General features: G+C 42.2%; 1 protein-coding gene across 1 annotated transcript; it reads left to right on the top strand.

The window, feature by feature from the left end:
• The first annotated feature begins 830 nt into the window (after positions 1-830).
• LOC133900457 (meiotic recombination protein DMC1 homolog B) lies at positions 831-6,260 on the top strand. The gene is made up of 16 exons (XM_062341608.1): positions 831-907; positions 992-1,113; positions 2,235-2,326; positions 2,467-2,538; positions 2,630-2,668; positions 3,087-3,144; positions 3,239-3,284; positions 3,984-4,029; positions 4,147-4,208; positions 4,311-4,377; positions 4,470-4,562; positions 4,646-4,714; positions 4,828-4,906; positions 4,998-5,164; positions 5,382-5,685; positions 5,769-6,260. The coding sequence occupies exons 2-15, from the start codon at positions 1,014-1,016 to the stop codon at positions 5,424-5,426; spliced, it is 1,035 nt and encodes a 344-aa protein (XP_062197592.1). The 5' UTR covers positions 831-907; positions 992-1,013; the 3' UTR covers positions 5,427-5,685; positions 5,769-6,260.
• Positions 6,261-16,049: the final 9,789 nt, after the last annotated feature.

Below are 16,049 nucleotides of genomic sequence, written 5' to 3' on the forward strand. Positions count from 1 at the left end.
TGAATCCACCCGTGCAAACAACCAAACGAACCCTTACTCTCTTGCGACAATTTAGAATCATGACGAATAAGTGAGTGGTGGCATGATTTGGGTGTGGGTCCAAGATATGTTTTCTCAGAGTAAGAAAAAGAAAATGCGATGGACTACAGGCGAGATGGGCGTTGATGTGTTTGGCAGCTATGCTCCCGATTGCAGTTTAGGCCTGATTTATCAGATCGGCCCGTTAAGTCCACGAAGGCCCGTTTGGCCTACACGGAGTTTTTTTTATACTTCAAAAATAAAAAATAAAAAAAATATACGTATGTTGAAAAAATTGTAGAACTTCCATCGGGCCACATGTTTAAAAATAAAAAATATTTCATTCTATTGCTTCAAAAATCAAAACACTATCGAAATAGTTATGAAAAATTCTAATTTTTTTTGTGAGATAGAGGATACTATGATCTAGCTCTCTAAAAAATCTCAGACAAAAATATAATATGTAAAATAAGAAAAAAAAGACAAATCCTATTGTACAGAGCTTATTATACAAATTTTAATAGTGTTTCGATTTTTAAAAGTATATTAGAATATTTTATTTTTATTTTTTAACCTGTCGCCTGTTGGAAGTGCGACGGTCACTTCCAGCGGACGATAGTAGCTTAGTTCTACAATTTTTTAAAACAAACTCCTATTTTTGCATTTTCTTTATTTTCGAAATACAAAAATAAAAAAACGCCATCAACCCACAGTATCGGCCCAATTAGAAAACGAGCCCAACTCGCCCCAGAGTCAGTCGCAGTGATCCATCCACGCACCGGCACACGAAACACCATCACACGAGACGGCCACTTCTCTCGACCCCGCTTCCTTCTCCTCCAAGCACCATCGCCAGTTCGCGGCCTCTGCCTCCTACTGCTCTGCTCAGGTGCTCGCCGCCGCTCCTCCCCCTTCTAGCCGCCGCTCTTGCATCTCGCACTGCCTGCGCTTAACATCTCCGATCGCAACGCAGGCGCGCGGGTTCGCGGCGAGCTATGGCGCCGTCCAGGCACGCCGACGAGGGCGGGCAGCTCCAGCTCATGGAGGCCGACAGGATCGAGGAGGAGGAGGAGTGCTTCGAGTCCATCGACAAGCGTACGCAGCCCCGCCCTCTCCCCATCTCGTCTCACCTCCCGCATTACTTGTTCGTGCTCGCGAGCGCGCGCGCGTTGCCACCCTACCAACCTGGTCGGTACTCCTATCTCCGACCACGGTGGATCGCTTCCGTGAGCATGCGGTGTTCCGCCTTGCATTTTTTTCGGTCCCGATTTCGCGCTTTTCCGTCCGAATTGGCGTTGTTTCCAAGTGAAGTTGATGCGATTTAAGCGTAGTCTCAACATTTGTTTGGTTTGTGTTGCGTGCGTGGTTGTGTTTTGCGCTGCTTTTGGGCTTTCCCAAAATTCGAGCGTTTTTGGGTTAAGCTACTGTTATTTCGTGGCCTAAATTGGTGGGGTTTTAGTCTTCCCCACGTTTGATCTACGAGTTGCGGGTATTTCGTTCTAATCCGTGCGTGCTACCTCTGCTTCTCCGTTGATTGATTTGAATTTAACTTTAGTTTGATCAGTAAAACCTAGTGAAATTTGCAATTAGAACGTTCGATCCTATGTGTTTATTGTGGATATTGGTACCACTTACCAAGTGGATTTTCGCTCTGGTTTCGTGCGTTTCCATCCAAATTGGTGTTGTTTCCAAGTGAAGGTGATGCAATTTAAGTGTAGTCTCAACATTTTCCCCAAAATTTCGAACGTTGGGCTCAACTAGTATTGCTTCGTGGCAAAAATTTCGAACGTTGGGCTCAACTACTATTGCTTCGTGGCCAAAATTTGTGGGGTTTGAGTCTTCCCCACGTTTGATCGTCATGTTGTGGGTAGTTCGTTCTGATTGGCGTGTGCTACTGCTGTTTTTGGTCGGATTGATTTTCATTTATTTTCATTAGTTTATTCTGTCATAGTGATCAGAAAATTTCAGTGGGATTCGCAATTAGCTCGTTTGATCCTGTGTGTTTTATGTGGATATTATTAGTTTGTTTACTAGCTGAGAAGGTAATTTAGTGCACTTCAGGCACTCGAGTTTAAGATAGAGTTCATCTTTTGTTTCACAATTAACAGGATTCTCGTTGTGTTATATTCTCCAGTTAGTTATCCCAGCATTTTGAATTTGTGTTCTCAGCATAATTCCTTCAGTTTAGCTAATCTGTCGTGCATTTGTCCGTACAGTGATCTCCCAAGGGATAAACGCAGGAGATGTGAAGAAGCTGCAGGATGCGGGGATCTACACATGCAATGGTCTCATGATGCATACCAAGAAGGTTCTGATTTCTGAACTTGGCATCCCAAACTCACGGCGTGCTTATGTTGATTTCCTGTTTATGGCACCTGCCTGCTTTCATTTGTTCAGTATTCTGAACACATGGCTGATATTGTTCTAATATATGGATGCATCTTGCAGAGCCTTACAGGAATCAAGGGTTTATCTGAAGCAAAAGTTGATAAGATCTGCGAGGCAGCCGAAAAACTTCTGGTTTGATCATCTGCGTTGATTTGGTTTGAGACTTCACCGTACTCAGTTCTGTATGATATGGTCTTCTGAAATTGCTTTGTCGTTGTCACAGAGCCAGGGTTTCATGACAGGAAGTGATCTCCTTCTTAAGGTAAGAAAGTTGGATTGAAGCTACTAATCGGTGCTTTCTGATTACCGATATTGGTAGTATGGTAAATTAACTGGCTAGGGTTGATGGCTTAGTGAGTTCTGTAAATACTCCCTCCGTTCAGAAATAGTAGCCGTATTTCTTTTTGAAAAAGTCAAATTCTGTGTACTTTGACTAACATTAAATCAAATTATAAGAATGTCTAGTGTATAAAAATTATACAATTAGGCTCACAATTCAAAATGATTTCACACTATAGGTTTTGTAGCTATAAATGATATATTTTGTGAGAAAAACTTAGTCAAAATCCAACTTCAAAGACCGAGTAAAAAAAATACGTCTACTATTTCTGAACGGAGGGAGTACTTCACATGTGTATTGTCTTATAAGGCTGTTTGATTTATTTATTTTTACTTTGAAGCGGAAGTCTGTTGTTCGGATTACCACTGGGAGCCAGGCGCTTGACGATCTGCTTGGTGGTAATATATCTCCTGTTCTCAGTTCTGTTGTGTGCTCACTGCTCAGTCGTTCCTTTATATTAGTCTAATCTATGGACATTGTTCAAATTTGAAGGAGGGATTGAAACACTTTGCATCACAGAGGCATTTGGAGAGTTCAGGTACGTAGATGTTCTTGTTCCTGTTTTTCCCCCCCTCTGGAGCACTACTGCAGGTGCCCGTATTAGTTGTATGGTTGAAATTTATGATGTGGGTCATATTTGTAAATAAATGTAGTTAGACCTAGCTCGGTCATGTTATTAGTATGCAGGTTGATGAAAATATGATATGCAGGTTGATGAAAATATGATAAATCCTTTCCATGCCTCTTGTACCTCCTTTTCTGTTGTCTAATCTTTAAATGTATTGCTAGCAGTGCATCTAGCAATTCCTAAACATGCTTTCTGCTTTGTTAACATAGCCATTGAGCACTAAGTTCTTCTTACCTGCCAGTCTGCCATACTCTGAACAAAACCACATCAATATTATTTCTCACCATTTTCCTGATGATATACTGAACTGATTATTTTACTTAACGATCAAATTGATCTGAGAGCTCATGTTTTTTCCTAGAGTCAATAGTGTATATAACATGTTTCCTAGTACTTTGTTGCTGGGAGCAATCTGCTGTTGAGAGACATAATCACGCACAAACATCCTCTTACTGGGTCTTCATTATTTAATTGAGAATAGTCATAACAATAATGTTGACCCTTGATTCACTTTTGTTTAACTCTTCTGAGTTCAGTTCCAGCTTTCTAATTTGAATTATATATCATTTACTTGCTCTTGTTCGTTAAAAAAATTACTTGCTCTTGCAGGTCAGGGAAGACCCAGTTGGCTCATACTCTATGTGTCTCCACTCAGGTTCATCCCCCACATCAAATTTTGTCAATAGCACCCTACTGCCATAGAAGCAATAGAATTTGAGGAACCATAGAAGCAACAAAATAGCTTTCTTATTTCTGATTAATGAAAATGCAGCTCCCAATCAGCATGCATGGGGGGAATGGGAAGGTTGCCTACATTGACACTGAGGGGACATTGTATCTTTGGATTGGCCTGAGTAATATGTCAAGATGATTCTCTCAATGGATTTATGTTCATTCCTATTCTCTCCAAACTGTTTCCTTAATGAAGTTTTTCAGCCGGCCTGAACGCATTGTGCCAATTGCGGAGAGATTTGGGATGGATGCCAACGCTGTTCTTGACAATGTATGAATTCTGTGCATTTAGCGTTTCTGTAAACCCATTTCAGGACTAATAAACCAAGCTATTTGTTTAATTTTACGTCTGTTTCTGGTTAGATCATATATGCTCGTGCATACACCTATGAGCACCAGTACAATTTGCTCCTGGGCCTTGCTGCCAAGATGGCTGAAGAGCCTTTCAGGCTTCTGGTAGGCATGAAACTGTATAGTGCATTGATCTTTTCATGTATCTCAGTTGTGCTCATGTGGTATTATTTTTGTCCTGGAAATAGATTGTGGATTCTGTGATTGCACTATTCCGTGTTGATTTCAGTGGCAGGGGTGAACTTGCAGAGCGTCAGGTATTCTCATTTGTTAATTTTGTTGAAAGTTGTAACTAGGCAACTCATAGAGAAGTTAAAGGGTTCCGTTTTATCAGCTTAATTGTTTAAGGGTATGTGCTATGGCATTGCAGCAAAAATTAGCACAGATGCTGTCCCGCCTTACTAAGATTGCTGAGGAGTTCAATGTTGCAGTGTACATCACCAACCAAGGTGCGCTTTCAAATTTAGTCCTGTCTATTCCAAGAAAGAGTTATCTAGGTTAATGGATTTCAAATTGTAAGCTGGCTCCTTGTTGTTCCAGTGATTGCTGATCCAGGTGGTGGTATGTTCATAACTGATCCAAAGAAACCAGCAGGCGGCCACGTGTTGGCGCATGCAGCCACCATCAGATTGATGCTGAGGAAAGGCAAAGGCGAACAGCGTGTCTGCAAGATCTTTGATGCCCCTAACCTTCCTGAGGGAGAAGCTATATCCTTTTGGCTTTTATCCATTCTTTAATGCATGTGCTTCAGATTGATTTGATTTGGCAGGTTGCTAAAATCTAGATAATTTGCTTTGCTTAGACTTGCACAGCAAACTCTTGTGATTAGTGAAATGTACCTGGTAACTGCTGTGACTAAAAGCTTCAGATGATACAAATTAGCAATCTGATGTCTAGAAATTTGTTTCCCTTGACCAACAACACGTTTTCCAGGTCACATCAGGTGGAATAATGGATGCAAAAGACTGATGATCCACTCAGGGCGCTTCCTGTCCTAAGATTGTTCAGTTTTCTTAGAAAATTCACAACATACATCGGTACATTGGCAAAAGCTACTGTACTGTTACTCTGTTTTGTTCTTGTCCAACATTGAAAAAGTAGGCAACCTCTATGTTGCTTAGGCCTCCTATTGGGTATTTTTGCACGGTCTTTCAGATCAAACCAGTTGTACTGAGACGAAGTGTTTTCTTGTTCAGTGAGATCAAACAAATGACTGCATCGGTTAAAAGTAAGTTCCTGTTTAATGCTCATGTTACTCCAAGCGTAAATTTTTGGGGCTGATTATACAGAATATACCATGTTTCTCTTCAGGTTACAACTGTGCTTCTTGCACCAATCATAGGTTTCTGGTGGTTGCTCATGACCATGTACACACTCGATCATCCTGTTGCCTCCACGTCTAGGCCTGCTCTGGCACCGGCATGCACAACACAACTGCTAATAACTTTCGTCATCCTCGTCCTCCTGCCGCTGCGTGGGCAGTGCGTGGCGGCAGAGAGAGGGCAGGTGCGGTGGTTAACCCGGAGCCATCCCAAGATGCAGCTCTGATGGAAGGCATGTGTGCACGGCATCGCCCTGAGTTTGTCCTCGGCGTTGAGACCCTGCAGGCACACGGCGCACTCCACCTGCAGCCTCGCGTCGCCGGCCCTCACCTCCTGCAGGCCCAGGATTATGGTTGTCACTGGGCACCCAGCATCCATACCCGCTATGTTTGGGGAGGGTACGGGTTACCCATTTTTACCCGTACCTGTTCAGAAACAATATATCTAATTTACCTGTACCTGTTCAGAAATAATATATCCCCCTGCCTTGCTTCTCTCTGCCATAAATTTTTTGGTGAACTGCTTAATAACTCTAACAATCCCCTTTCTCCCCCTTCCACTCTCTCTTGGTCTCTCCCAAGAACTCTCTCTTCACCGGCGATCTCTCTTTCTCTCTTCTCTCTCTCCCTTCACCGTAGATCTACCTGACTTAGAATTTGCGTGCCTAGACTCTAACCTGCTCAGTGAGCTAGCCCATTGGCACCTTACGGAGGGCGGCGAGCGTGCTCTCGAGCTTGTACTCCTCCTTAAGCAACTCGGCCAGCTCAGGGATGAGGCTGCCCATCGCCCTATCACCAAATCCATGCTGGATCGGTCACTCCTGCTAGCTTGCTCTCAAAATTAATTACTCCATGAATCCATCATCTTACTTGTTGTGTGGATAGCAGCAGGTGTTAATGGTTCTTCCACCTCTCGACTCGGCCGCGCGTGCTTGGAATGTTGCCATCACCGACTGGACAACCATTGCTGTCACCTCCACAACCCGCATGAACCAACCAGGTAACCCCCTCGCCATCACCTCCCTAGCTCGTTGACATTGCTTCCCAAGCCGTAGAGTTGTCCGCACGCGGCCGATCCATCACACGCAGCGCATAGGTGGCCAAGCTCGCATGCCCGCACGCTAAGTTCCCCTCTACCCATTACCCATTGGGCATACCTAGATTTTATTGGGTATGGCAAACATTCTCTCAAATGGGCACGGGTAGTTTTGGGTTTGGGCATGGGCTACCCAAACCCTCCCCAACGGCATCCATACCTAGAATGGGCTTGCTTTGCTAGAGGCGGGGACGCTTGTAGCTAGGGATAATTAATTATTTACCATCCATTCGACGGCCTTTCAGGATTTACCATCATATATGATAGCCTTCTAGGATTCACCATTGTGCATGCGAATTGATCTATTTCATACCATTCTTGCATATTTCTCCCTTTTCTTCTCATTTTCTTTTCCCAACCCATCTCAACTGACCAAATTGCCCCTCTTAGCTAGCATGGACATATCCCTCAGCTCGGTCTCTCCCGACTCAGACTACCTAACCCGCCCACACTGTTGCCTCCAGACCTAGGGTTAGGGCTGTTTGTGGCAGCGACAAGGACTGGGACAACGACGACGAGCACTAGATCCGACCAATGAGTGAGGATGACAACGACAGAAGGGCTCCATGGAGCCCAGCGAGATCCCTCCTGGGTAAGTTGCCCATCCCTCCCATGCATTTCGATAGGTGTAGTCCAGATTTGGGGGAATGCTCGTGGAGCGTGAAGAACCCAATATACCAGAACGTAACTGCGAATTTGTTGTTCTTTTTCGGTAGGATTGATCCCAGCTCAGCCTTTAAGTTGTGTGTTAGATTCGATCAATTCGTTGCTAAGCTCAATGACGATACTTGCGAGGAAATGCCGTGCAAAGATGAGGATTGGATTGTAGACTACTGTGGATACACTCTAGAGAAGTTGCATCGTGATGTTTCTACAAGGCTGATGCTAGGTACCAACCAAGAGCCAGTTGTGTATGGAGTTGAGAAGGGCACATGTGCTGAAGTCATGTTCAGAAACACTATGGGCCTATTTGTTGCATTCTCTGAGAGGTCTGCTGAGAGGAGGCTATTTTTGTTTGCTAAGAGGTCAGCAAGTTAGTCAGTCAAGTATTACAGATGTCAGTAAAACCATTCAAATTTCAATCCCATGTTGTTGTTATAGAGAAGGCTATTGCACAAGTATTAACAAGCAGTCAACAAGGTGGTGCATATTATGTAGCAGATCATACAAATGTTGTAAATGCTCCTGTTGCCCCAGCTGAGATTGACTGGGAAAGGCTAGAGATTGCACCTATTGCAGCTGATGACATAGGTAGTGCATTGCCAGTGGTTGGGGATGACCAGCTGTATGTATTGCTTGGACTCAGGGCTGAGGATGAGAGAGCAGAGAAAACTGCAAATGAAAGTCGTGCTGTTGCTGTTGCCCCTCCTCCTCCTCCTCCTCCTTCAATTGTTGTGGAACTTGAAGGTGTAGCAATACCTGTCGATGATGTGATTCCTTGTGAGGTAGTTGTGCATTTTATGATAGGGAGAATCCACCAATGATTGTTGGTAGCATATATCCTAATATGAATGAGTTCAGGATGGCTGTGAGATAGCATGCTATCAAGGGGGAGTTTGAACTAGGTACAGAGAAGTCTGAGCCAGATAGGTTCAGGAGTTTCTACAAGGCTGAAAGGTGCAAATGGGCAATAGTGGCTGAGTGAAGACCAAAATGGCATCTCAAGCATGGAGTGCAGAAAAGGTAGCTCCTACACTTAGACTTCATCCAAATCGTGGAGCCAAGCAACTCCAGGAAGAACTTGAGCAGAAATACAGTGTGAAGTTGTCATATCCAACAATATGGGCTGGTAGAAAGAGGGCTCTTGAACATATTTTTGGAAACTGGGAAGAAAGTTTTGAGATGTTGTACAGGTTCAAGGCAGAGGTTGAGCTCAAAAGTCTTGACAGTGTTGTAGAGATTGATGTTAGACAGGAAGGAGATGAAATTTATTTTTATAGATTCTTCTGCTACTTGAAACCATGTATTGATGGTTTCTTGAATGGTTGTAGACCATATTTGAGCATTGATTCCACTGCCCTCAATGACAGGTAGAATGGACATTTAGCTTTAGCAACAGCATTGGATGGACACAACTGGATGTTTCCAGTTGCATTTGGGTTTTTTGAGAGTGAGACGACTGAAAATTAGACTTGGTTTTTGCAGCAACTGGAGAAAGCTATAGGCAATCCACCTGATTTAGCAATAAGTTCTGATGCTTGCAAAGGGCTAGAGAAAGCTGTGAAGAAGGTCTACCCTTGGGCAGAGCACATAGAGTGTTTCAGACATTTGATGCAGAATTTTATTAAGAAATTCCAGTTTATGATAACATGTATCCTGCAGCTAGGGCTTACAATATAGATAGGTTCAACCATTACATGAACAAGTTAAATGCAACGTCTCCAGAATTTGCCCCATATCTGGCTAAGCATCACAGCCTGCTTTGGATGAGATGTATGTTTTCAGAAGAGATCAAATGTGACTGCATAAACAACAATCTTGCTGAGTCATGGAACAAGTGGGTGAAGGACATAAAAGACATTCTAGTGGCGGATCTTGCTAACACTTTGAGAGCAATAATCATGCAACTATTTGAGAAGAGGAGAAGGATATGTGAGAGATTAGAATGAGTTATGCTTCTTGCTCTGGTTTATCAACTAAAGGCTTGACTAGGGGCTTAGGTCACTTGAGGGTCACTAAAGGTGGTAGAAATATAGCAGAAGTGGCTGAGATCAATGATGAGTTGGAAGTGGTTAGGTATGTAGTGGACCTTCAAAAGCATGAGTGCACATGCAAGGAATGACAACTTTCTCGAAAACCATGCCCACATGCCTTGACAATAATTATCACAATTAGAAACCACAAAATAGATGACTACCTAGATCCTTGCTATTCAGCGACCAAATTTAGACTAACATATGCAAGAATCATCTCACCACTTCCAGATGAGTCACAATGGCCACATGTGGACCTTGGGTTTAATGTGTTGCCACCTCTACAGAAAAGAACTGCAGGGAGGCAGAGAAAGAACAGAATATTAGGATGCCTTGAGAAAGCAAAGGCTAAAGGCAAAGGCAAGTGGAAGGTCACATGCAAGAGATGTGGTACCTTGGGCCATAGGCAGACATTTGCAAAATGCCCTTATAATGGTTAAAAAAAGAGGTAACCAAAACTGCAAGTTGCAACTTTTATTTAGTTTTCCATTATCATTTGAAGTGCAACTTCCATTTTTGCATGTACAGGAAGAGCCGGACAAAAAAGAGGCCACCAGGTCCAAGTACTAGTTCACCACAGCCTTCAGGTGCTAGAACACCCAAGAGGCAGAATGTTTCAACACAAGATTCAATCACTAATAGTCTTGGGCATGTCACAAGAAGGTACAAACTACCTAGAACAACCATGTTAATGCTACTCCTAATATGAATCATGACATATACTTTTTGTGCCAAACAATTGGCTTTGACATTGAGTGTTGGAGATGGACTAAGCCAGAATCAGCAGATAGCCACCTCTTCCAGGGTGCCAAAGTCATCAGCAAAGAATCCAACATGCCAAGCACCAAGGAAGAAGCTCACTCCAAGGAAAGAAAAAAATTGATCTGTTTGGGGCCTGTTTGTGGTGAAATATCTAATGTAATATTTTGATGTTCTAGGAAACTTCAAGCCTAGATGATATTTAGTTCCTTTTGTAATCATAATGTGCCAGCAAATTGTTGTAATGCTAGTGTGCCAAGAATCTATGAACCTGAATGACATTATCATGTTTCCGTGTTAAATTGCAATAGTCATGCGATGTTAGTTCTATGCAATGAAAATTGAACCACTGAGTGCTTGAGTGCTAGAGCTAGATGAAACGACATGTGCCATCAAAACTGTCATGTTTCTATATTTGTCCAACCTTTCTGTGTAAGGAGTCCATCATTCAGTCCATAGGCAACAAAAATATATTACCTTGCATCCAAAAATATACATCAGTTGCATACATCACTTGGATACATTAATTTTCATAGAATTATTATACAGCTACTGCAAAGCATTACATTTGGACATTTTCCAGCCTACTACATCAACTAGGCTAATTTTTCATCTACTTGACCAGATGCACAATGATAGCCACTAAAACAAGCACAACATTCATGAATCCCAGAATCAGCAAAGCTTTGCCCCATCCTAGCAGCTAGGATTGAAGACAATTCTTCTTAGCAGCCTTTGCTTTGTTCTTCATTACAGCAAGCCCCTTCTTCAGTGAACTAATTTCTTCCCTCAAGTTGTCACTTGCTTCCAGTGCAACAGGAGTGGCATCTTTAGTTGTGGTCGATTCCACACCAATCTCCCTAATCTCAGCAAGTAAATCTACATAGTCCTTTTGCCACTTGTAAAAGGTGCAACAATTTTTCCTCTACAACCAAATGGGAACCAAATCGATGAACCCTAATTGGTAATTGAATCCCAAATTTGAGCAAAATACTTACATATGGCTCATTACGGGGACATTTGAAGAACTTCTTCAAGTAGTTAGATGGCGTTTTTGAGGTTAGGTCAACTACCTTCTCCATGTTGCAAATACGGCAATGTATCAGTGACAGTCCCGTTGGTGACAACTCCACCTATGTCGTCAACCTTGAATACCGGTTGCGGCTACTTGATGTGGACTGCGACATCTTCTACTACCGTCTACAGCGGCGAGCTGCCGTGAGGGCTGGTAGAAAGAGGGCTCTTTAACTTCAGGACGGAGACTAGGCTGAGCTGCCGTGAGGAGACGGAGAGGGAACACTGGCAGGAGGAAGAAGACAACTTGCATAGGACCAGACTCCAGGTGTTTAGTCATGTCAGCCGAGGGCATTTTTGTCCATTCACTTGGGCTGGAAAAAGAAAATGAGGGGAAATGTGAGAGGAAATGGCAACAATGGCACCAGATAAATTAATTCTCATGTTCGATGGCAAAGAAGAGAAGGCAAACAAAAGTAATAGCGATTCCCAGAAGGCGTTTTAATTGAGTGGTTAATAATTAATTATCCCTTGTAGCTATGGTTGTTGTCCTCCGCTTCATGCTCCTCTGGTATGACCCAGTAAACTGTGGTGCCGAAGAAGATATGACTATGCCCCTGCACCAACAACACCGTTGGGCTCCAGAGGAAAGCCCTACGCTCCTCCTCCTCCCCGTCGTAGTTGTCATCGGGTATTATCAAGTGCCCTAGCGGCGGGTCGCTTCCACTAACCTCGGCTAGTTATGTACGCCTAGCCACCCGGATGGCAGCTACAGTTGCCTTGCCCATTGGAAGTAGCAAGCGGTGCTGCTCTTGCGGCATCCATCTGCAGCCTGCTGCAGCCACTGCTCGGAGAAGACATGACTGAGAATTGGATCAAACATGACAGAGAATCGGATCAATACGCTAATGGGGATCGAACAACGAGCAGATCTAAGTGTCTGAAGAAATATTGAGTAATGTTGCAACTCTTTATTGTAGAGTTATTGTGGTTTGCAAAACAGCAAATCAAATTTTTGGAATTAGAATGAGCTGGTGGGGCCTATTTTCTTGCAGACTAACCCTTGTAGTTATGTAGTCGGATTCCTGCAATATGCAGACTTAACTGCAAGGATGAATGTTGTACTTATATGTAGATAAATTGAAAAAACTGCATAGCCTCCATTATCAGTGTATATGTAATATACTATTCTTCTTTGTGATGTTCTCGTTTATAAACATGCTGTGAGATGGTGCGGCATCAGAAACACATTTAAATAGCTATAGTTTGGACCAATTTCATAGATTCATATTCTACCAACTCTTTGTGGAATTGTGGTCGCTGGTACTCAGGCCTCTGTTAGCCACCTTAGGCATATTTTAACTGCTTTTTGTGGTTGTGCATGAGAATGTCTGGGATGTATAATCATATGAAATAAAAGGAGGTGATTATGAACCTTTGATTTCTCCATGAAGGGAGGAGAAAAAGGAAGAACCGGAAGCTCCCAAGTATCGTGATCGTGCTAAGCAGCGCCGTGAGGATCAAAACCCAGACTATGAACCTACAAATCTTGGTTCATTTCATGCTGTTGCACCTCCTAGAATAGATTTGCTGTGACATATCACATGATTCATACATCTGACAGTTTCATTTGTAACACATCACATGATTCATATATCTTAACTTTGAGCTTACGCAGATTAATGACGAAAAGTGCAAAGCGACTAAGCAAATGAACATCAGAGCAAAACCAAAGGAAACTCCAAGATGAAAGAAGAACGACGGAGAAAACGACAAAGCTAACCTAGTGGAAAGACGACGACAACACTAAGCTTAGTGAAACCAACATATATAGACTAACGAGATCAGCTTAGTGAAGATAGGTCAAGTTGTTCATCTATTTATTTTATCGATTTAAGAGAAAGCCTAAATAAGTTATCAATGACTAGATGAACGTTTATTAGCCTAACTGTCGAAAAGCGATAGTTAGGGTTTCTATGTGTAAGTAAGTGCACGTGTACAGATATAAACATATGTGTGATACTTACATCTATATGTATGTGAGCATGTATACATATATACATAAGTATCTAGGTGATTAAAGCTATAAGTGCTTAAGTGTCGGATTAAGAATTCTAATATATAGTACTAAAACATGATTATCTAGTATTTAATCGTAATAACCTAGTATTACTTAATTGCTACTCTAATTAGGCTATATATTATTGCTATAGTAAAAACATGCATGCAATTAATTAACTAGGTTAATTAATTGCATTAATCTAATTAATTAATTATTAATCAGGTAATTAATTAATTAATTACCAAAGTTAAATTATTGTTTCATATTCTAATGACTGATATTTAATTAATATCTACGCTGATTAATCTTACTATATTAGTTAAACCAAAATTAATCTATAAACTATCGCATAAATGACAATCTATTTCTAAACATTTATTAAAACCAAACTCTTTAGTTTATTCTAAAAACTATTCTTTAATTAACATTCGAATTAAACATATAGTTAAGTTAGATTAACATAAACGACTAATCTATGATTATAACCTAAATATGGTTATTGAATTATCTAACTCACATTTAATTAATAAAAGATGAAACTATTTCTGGTTAAATGCCACGACACCAAAGTAAATACCGGACGAGAAAATTAAACAAACTCTAAAAATTACAAGTTTTTTGTGGAGATATAGATTATGATTTTAGAGGAATATTGACGAAAGAATCACTAAAATCGGAGTTGAAACAGAGGAGTTATGACCGTCGGAAGTTTTACCGAAAAGATAATTTTCTGAAAAAAGAAAAAGGGCACTATGTTGTGAACTCGGTTTATGGGTCTGTGAACCGGAAGGAAGCTTGTGACCGAACTTGTGGGCTGCTGGTGGGCACGGCTTATGGGCATGGACCGGTGGGGAGTTTGACAGGCCGGTCCACCATGGACCAATGGCCATGGACTGGGGCCCGCGTGTAGGAGATAAGGAGGGGCCGACTGTTCCACGGGCGGCTCATAGGGAACAAGGAGAGACTAAGGGAAAGAGGCATCATTGGGATGGAGGTGCGCCAGAGAGAGAGGGAGGGAGTAGCAAGAGAGGGGGGAGGCTAGGCCCACCGGCGGCTTCCATGCGCTTGGAGCTTGTCGGCGGCATGGAGATGCACAACTGAGAGGGAAGGCGAGCTCGGCAGCACACATGCGGAGTTGGCTAGCGGCGAGCACAACCGAGCGGCGTGTGGCGTGAGCCGATGGCGCAGACGGCACGGAGCAGGGAGAGCTTGTTGGTCGGGGAGGAAGGAGGCTGGCGACACGTGCATGATGGTGTGGTGGCGGAGCTCGTGGGCGAGCGACGATGCACGATAAAGAAAGAGGATTAAGGGAGAAAGGGGAGTGGGGTTCTCACTGTGGTGGAACGCGACGGGCAGAGCGGCTGCGTGATGGTGCAGCCGAGCGACGATGTGGGCATGGCGCCACAGCGATGGGCGCGGCACGGCTTGCCGTGACAAGCGCATGGGTGGCCATACAGGACGACAACGCGCACAAAGGCCACAGCACGGCGACATGTGCATGGTGGCTGCACGGTATGGCGGGCTAGTCTGAGCACAGGTCGGCGGCGATGTAGACCGGGCAATGGAGCACGCAAGAAGAAGTGTGGGTGGTTGCTTGTGTGTTTGTAGGGGCGCAAAGAGGAGCATAGGGTGGCGGCGCTGCTGCTGCTTTGTTGTGCGTGTGTGCTCTGTGTGTATGCATGGTGTGCGACGTGGGGAAGCTTGCATGTGAAGGAAAGGGAGGAGAGCAAATGGCTTTTGCCTCCTGATGAAAAGAAAAGCGAGGGAGAGAGAGAGGAAGGCAAAATGGCTTTGGTTGCTCCAGTGAAGATCAAAGAGTGGACAGAGAACAGTGAGATGAGAGAGTGAGATATTTATGTGAAAAACCAAATTGATGTATTTGAATTGTAAATAGAATGTGTGATAATTCGAATAAAGGTATTCGAATTTGAATTAGATTGTATGATGATTCGATGAATGACTTGAAATTGTAATTGGATTTGGAATAATTCAAATAAATATATTTGAATTAGAAATTGGATGTACGATGATTTGAATTATGAGATTCAAATTTAGAACTTGATTCGAATCTATTTGAATTTAATTTGTGAAGCAATTGAATTGGGAAGGTATTTTAAATCAGAGATTGATTCGTAAAGAATATTTGGAGTTGGATTCAAAAGAAATGAATTCAATTAGATCTCTAGATGAAAGAATCTAAGAATTAGATTTGAATTTGAGAGATGTTCAAATTCGAGTCGATCAAAGTTAAATGGAGATAATTCAATTGAATAATTAAATTATATATTTGAGCTGGATTGGAAGATCAATTTTCACGGATTAATTTGGAAAAAGAAATCACCGAAAGGAACTAAAACGGATTCGAATTTCGAATAGCCACAGAAGAACCATAAGAACAATTAAACTAAAATGTATATGACCAATTTATTGCAATGATTAATTTAGAAATTAATTTAGTGATCTCTGGAATACTTAGCCAAAATAATATATTTGAATGCACATATTCAAGCATATACATATTCAAATATATATTTTCTCGATTTTATACTGGTTTAATAATTAGATTTTTTTTTTAATTTAGAGTGAATTTTACTATTTTTTCAAAATACTAAAACTCAGGATGTTACATGAAGGTTGGACATTGTGG

This window comes from Phragmites australis, chromosome 19 (genome assembly GCF_958298935.1).
Source record: "Phragmites australis chromosome 19, lpPhrAust1.1, whole genome shotgun sequence".
Classification (NCBI taxonomy): Eukaryota; Viridiplantae; Streptophyta; class Magnoliopsida; order Poales; family Poaceae; genus Phragmites; species Phragmites australis.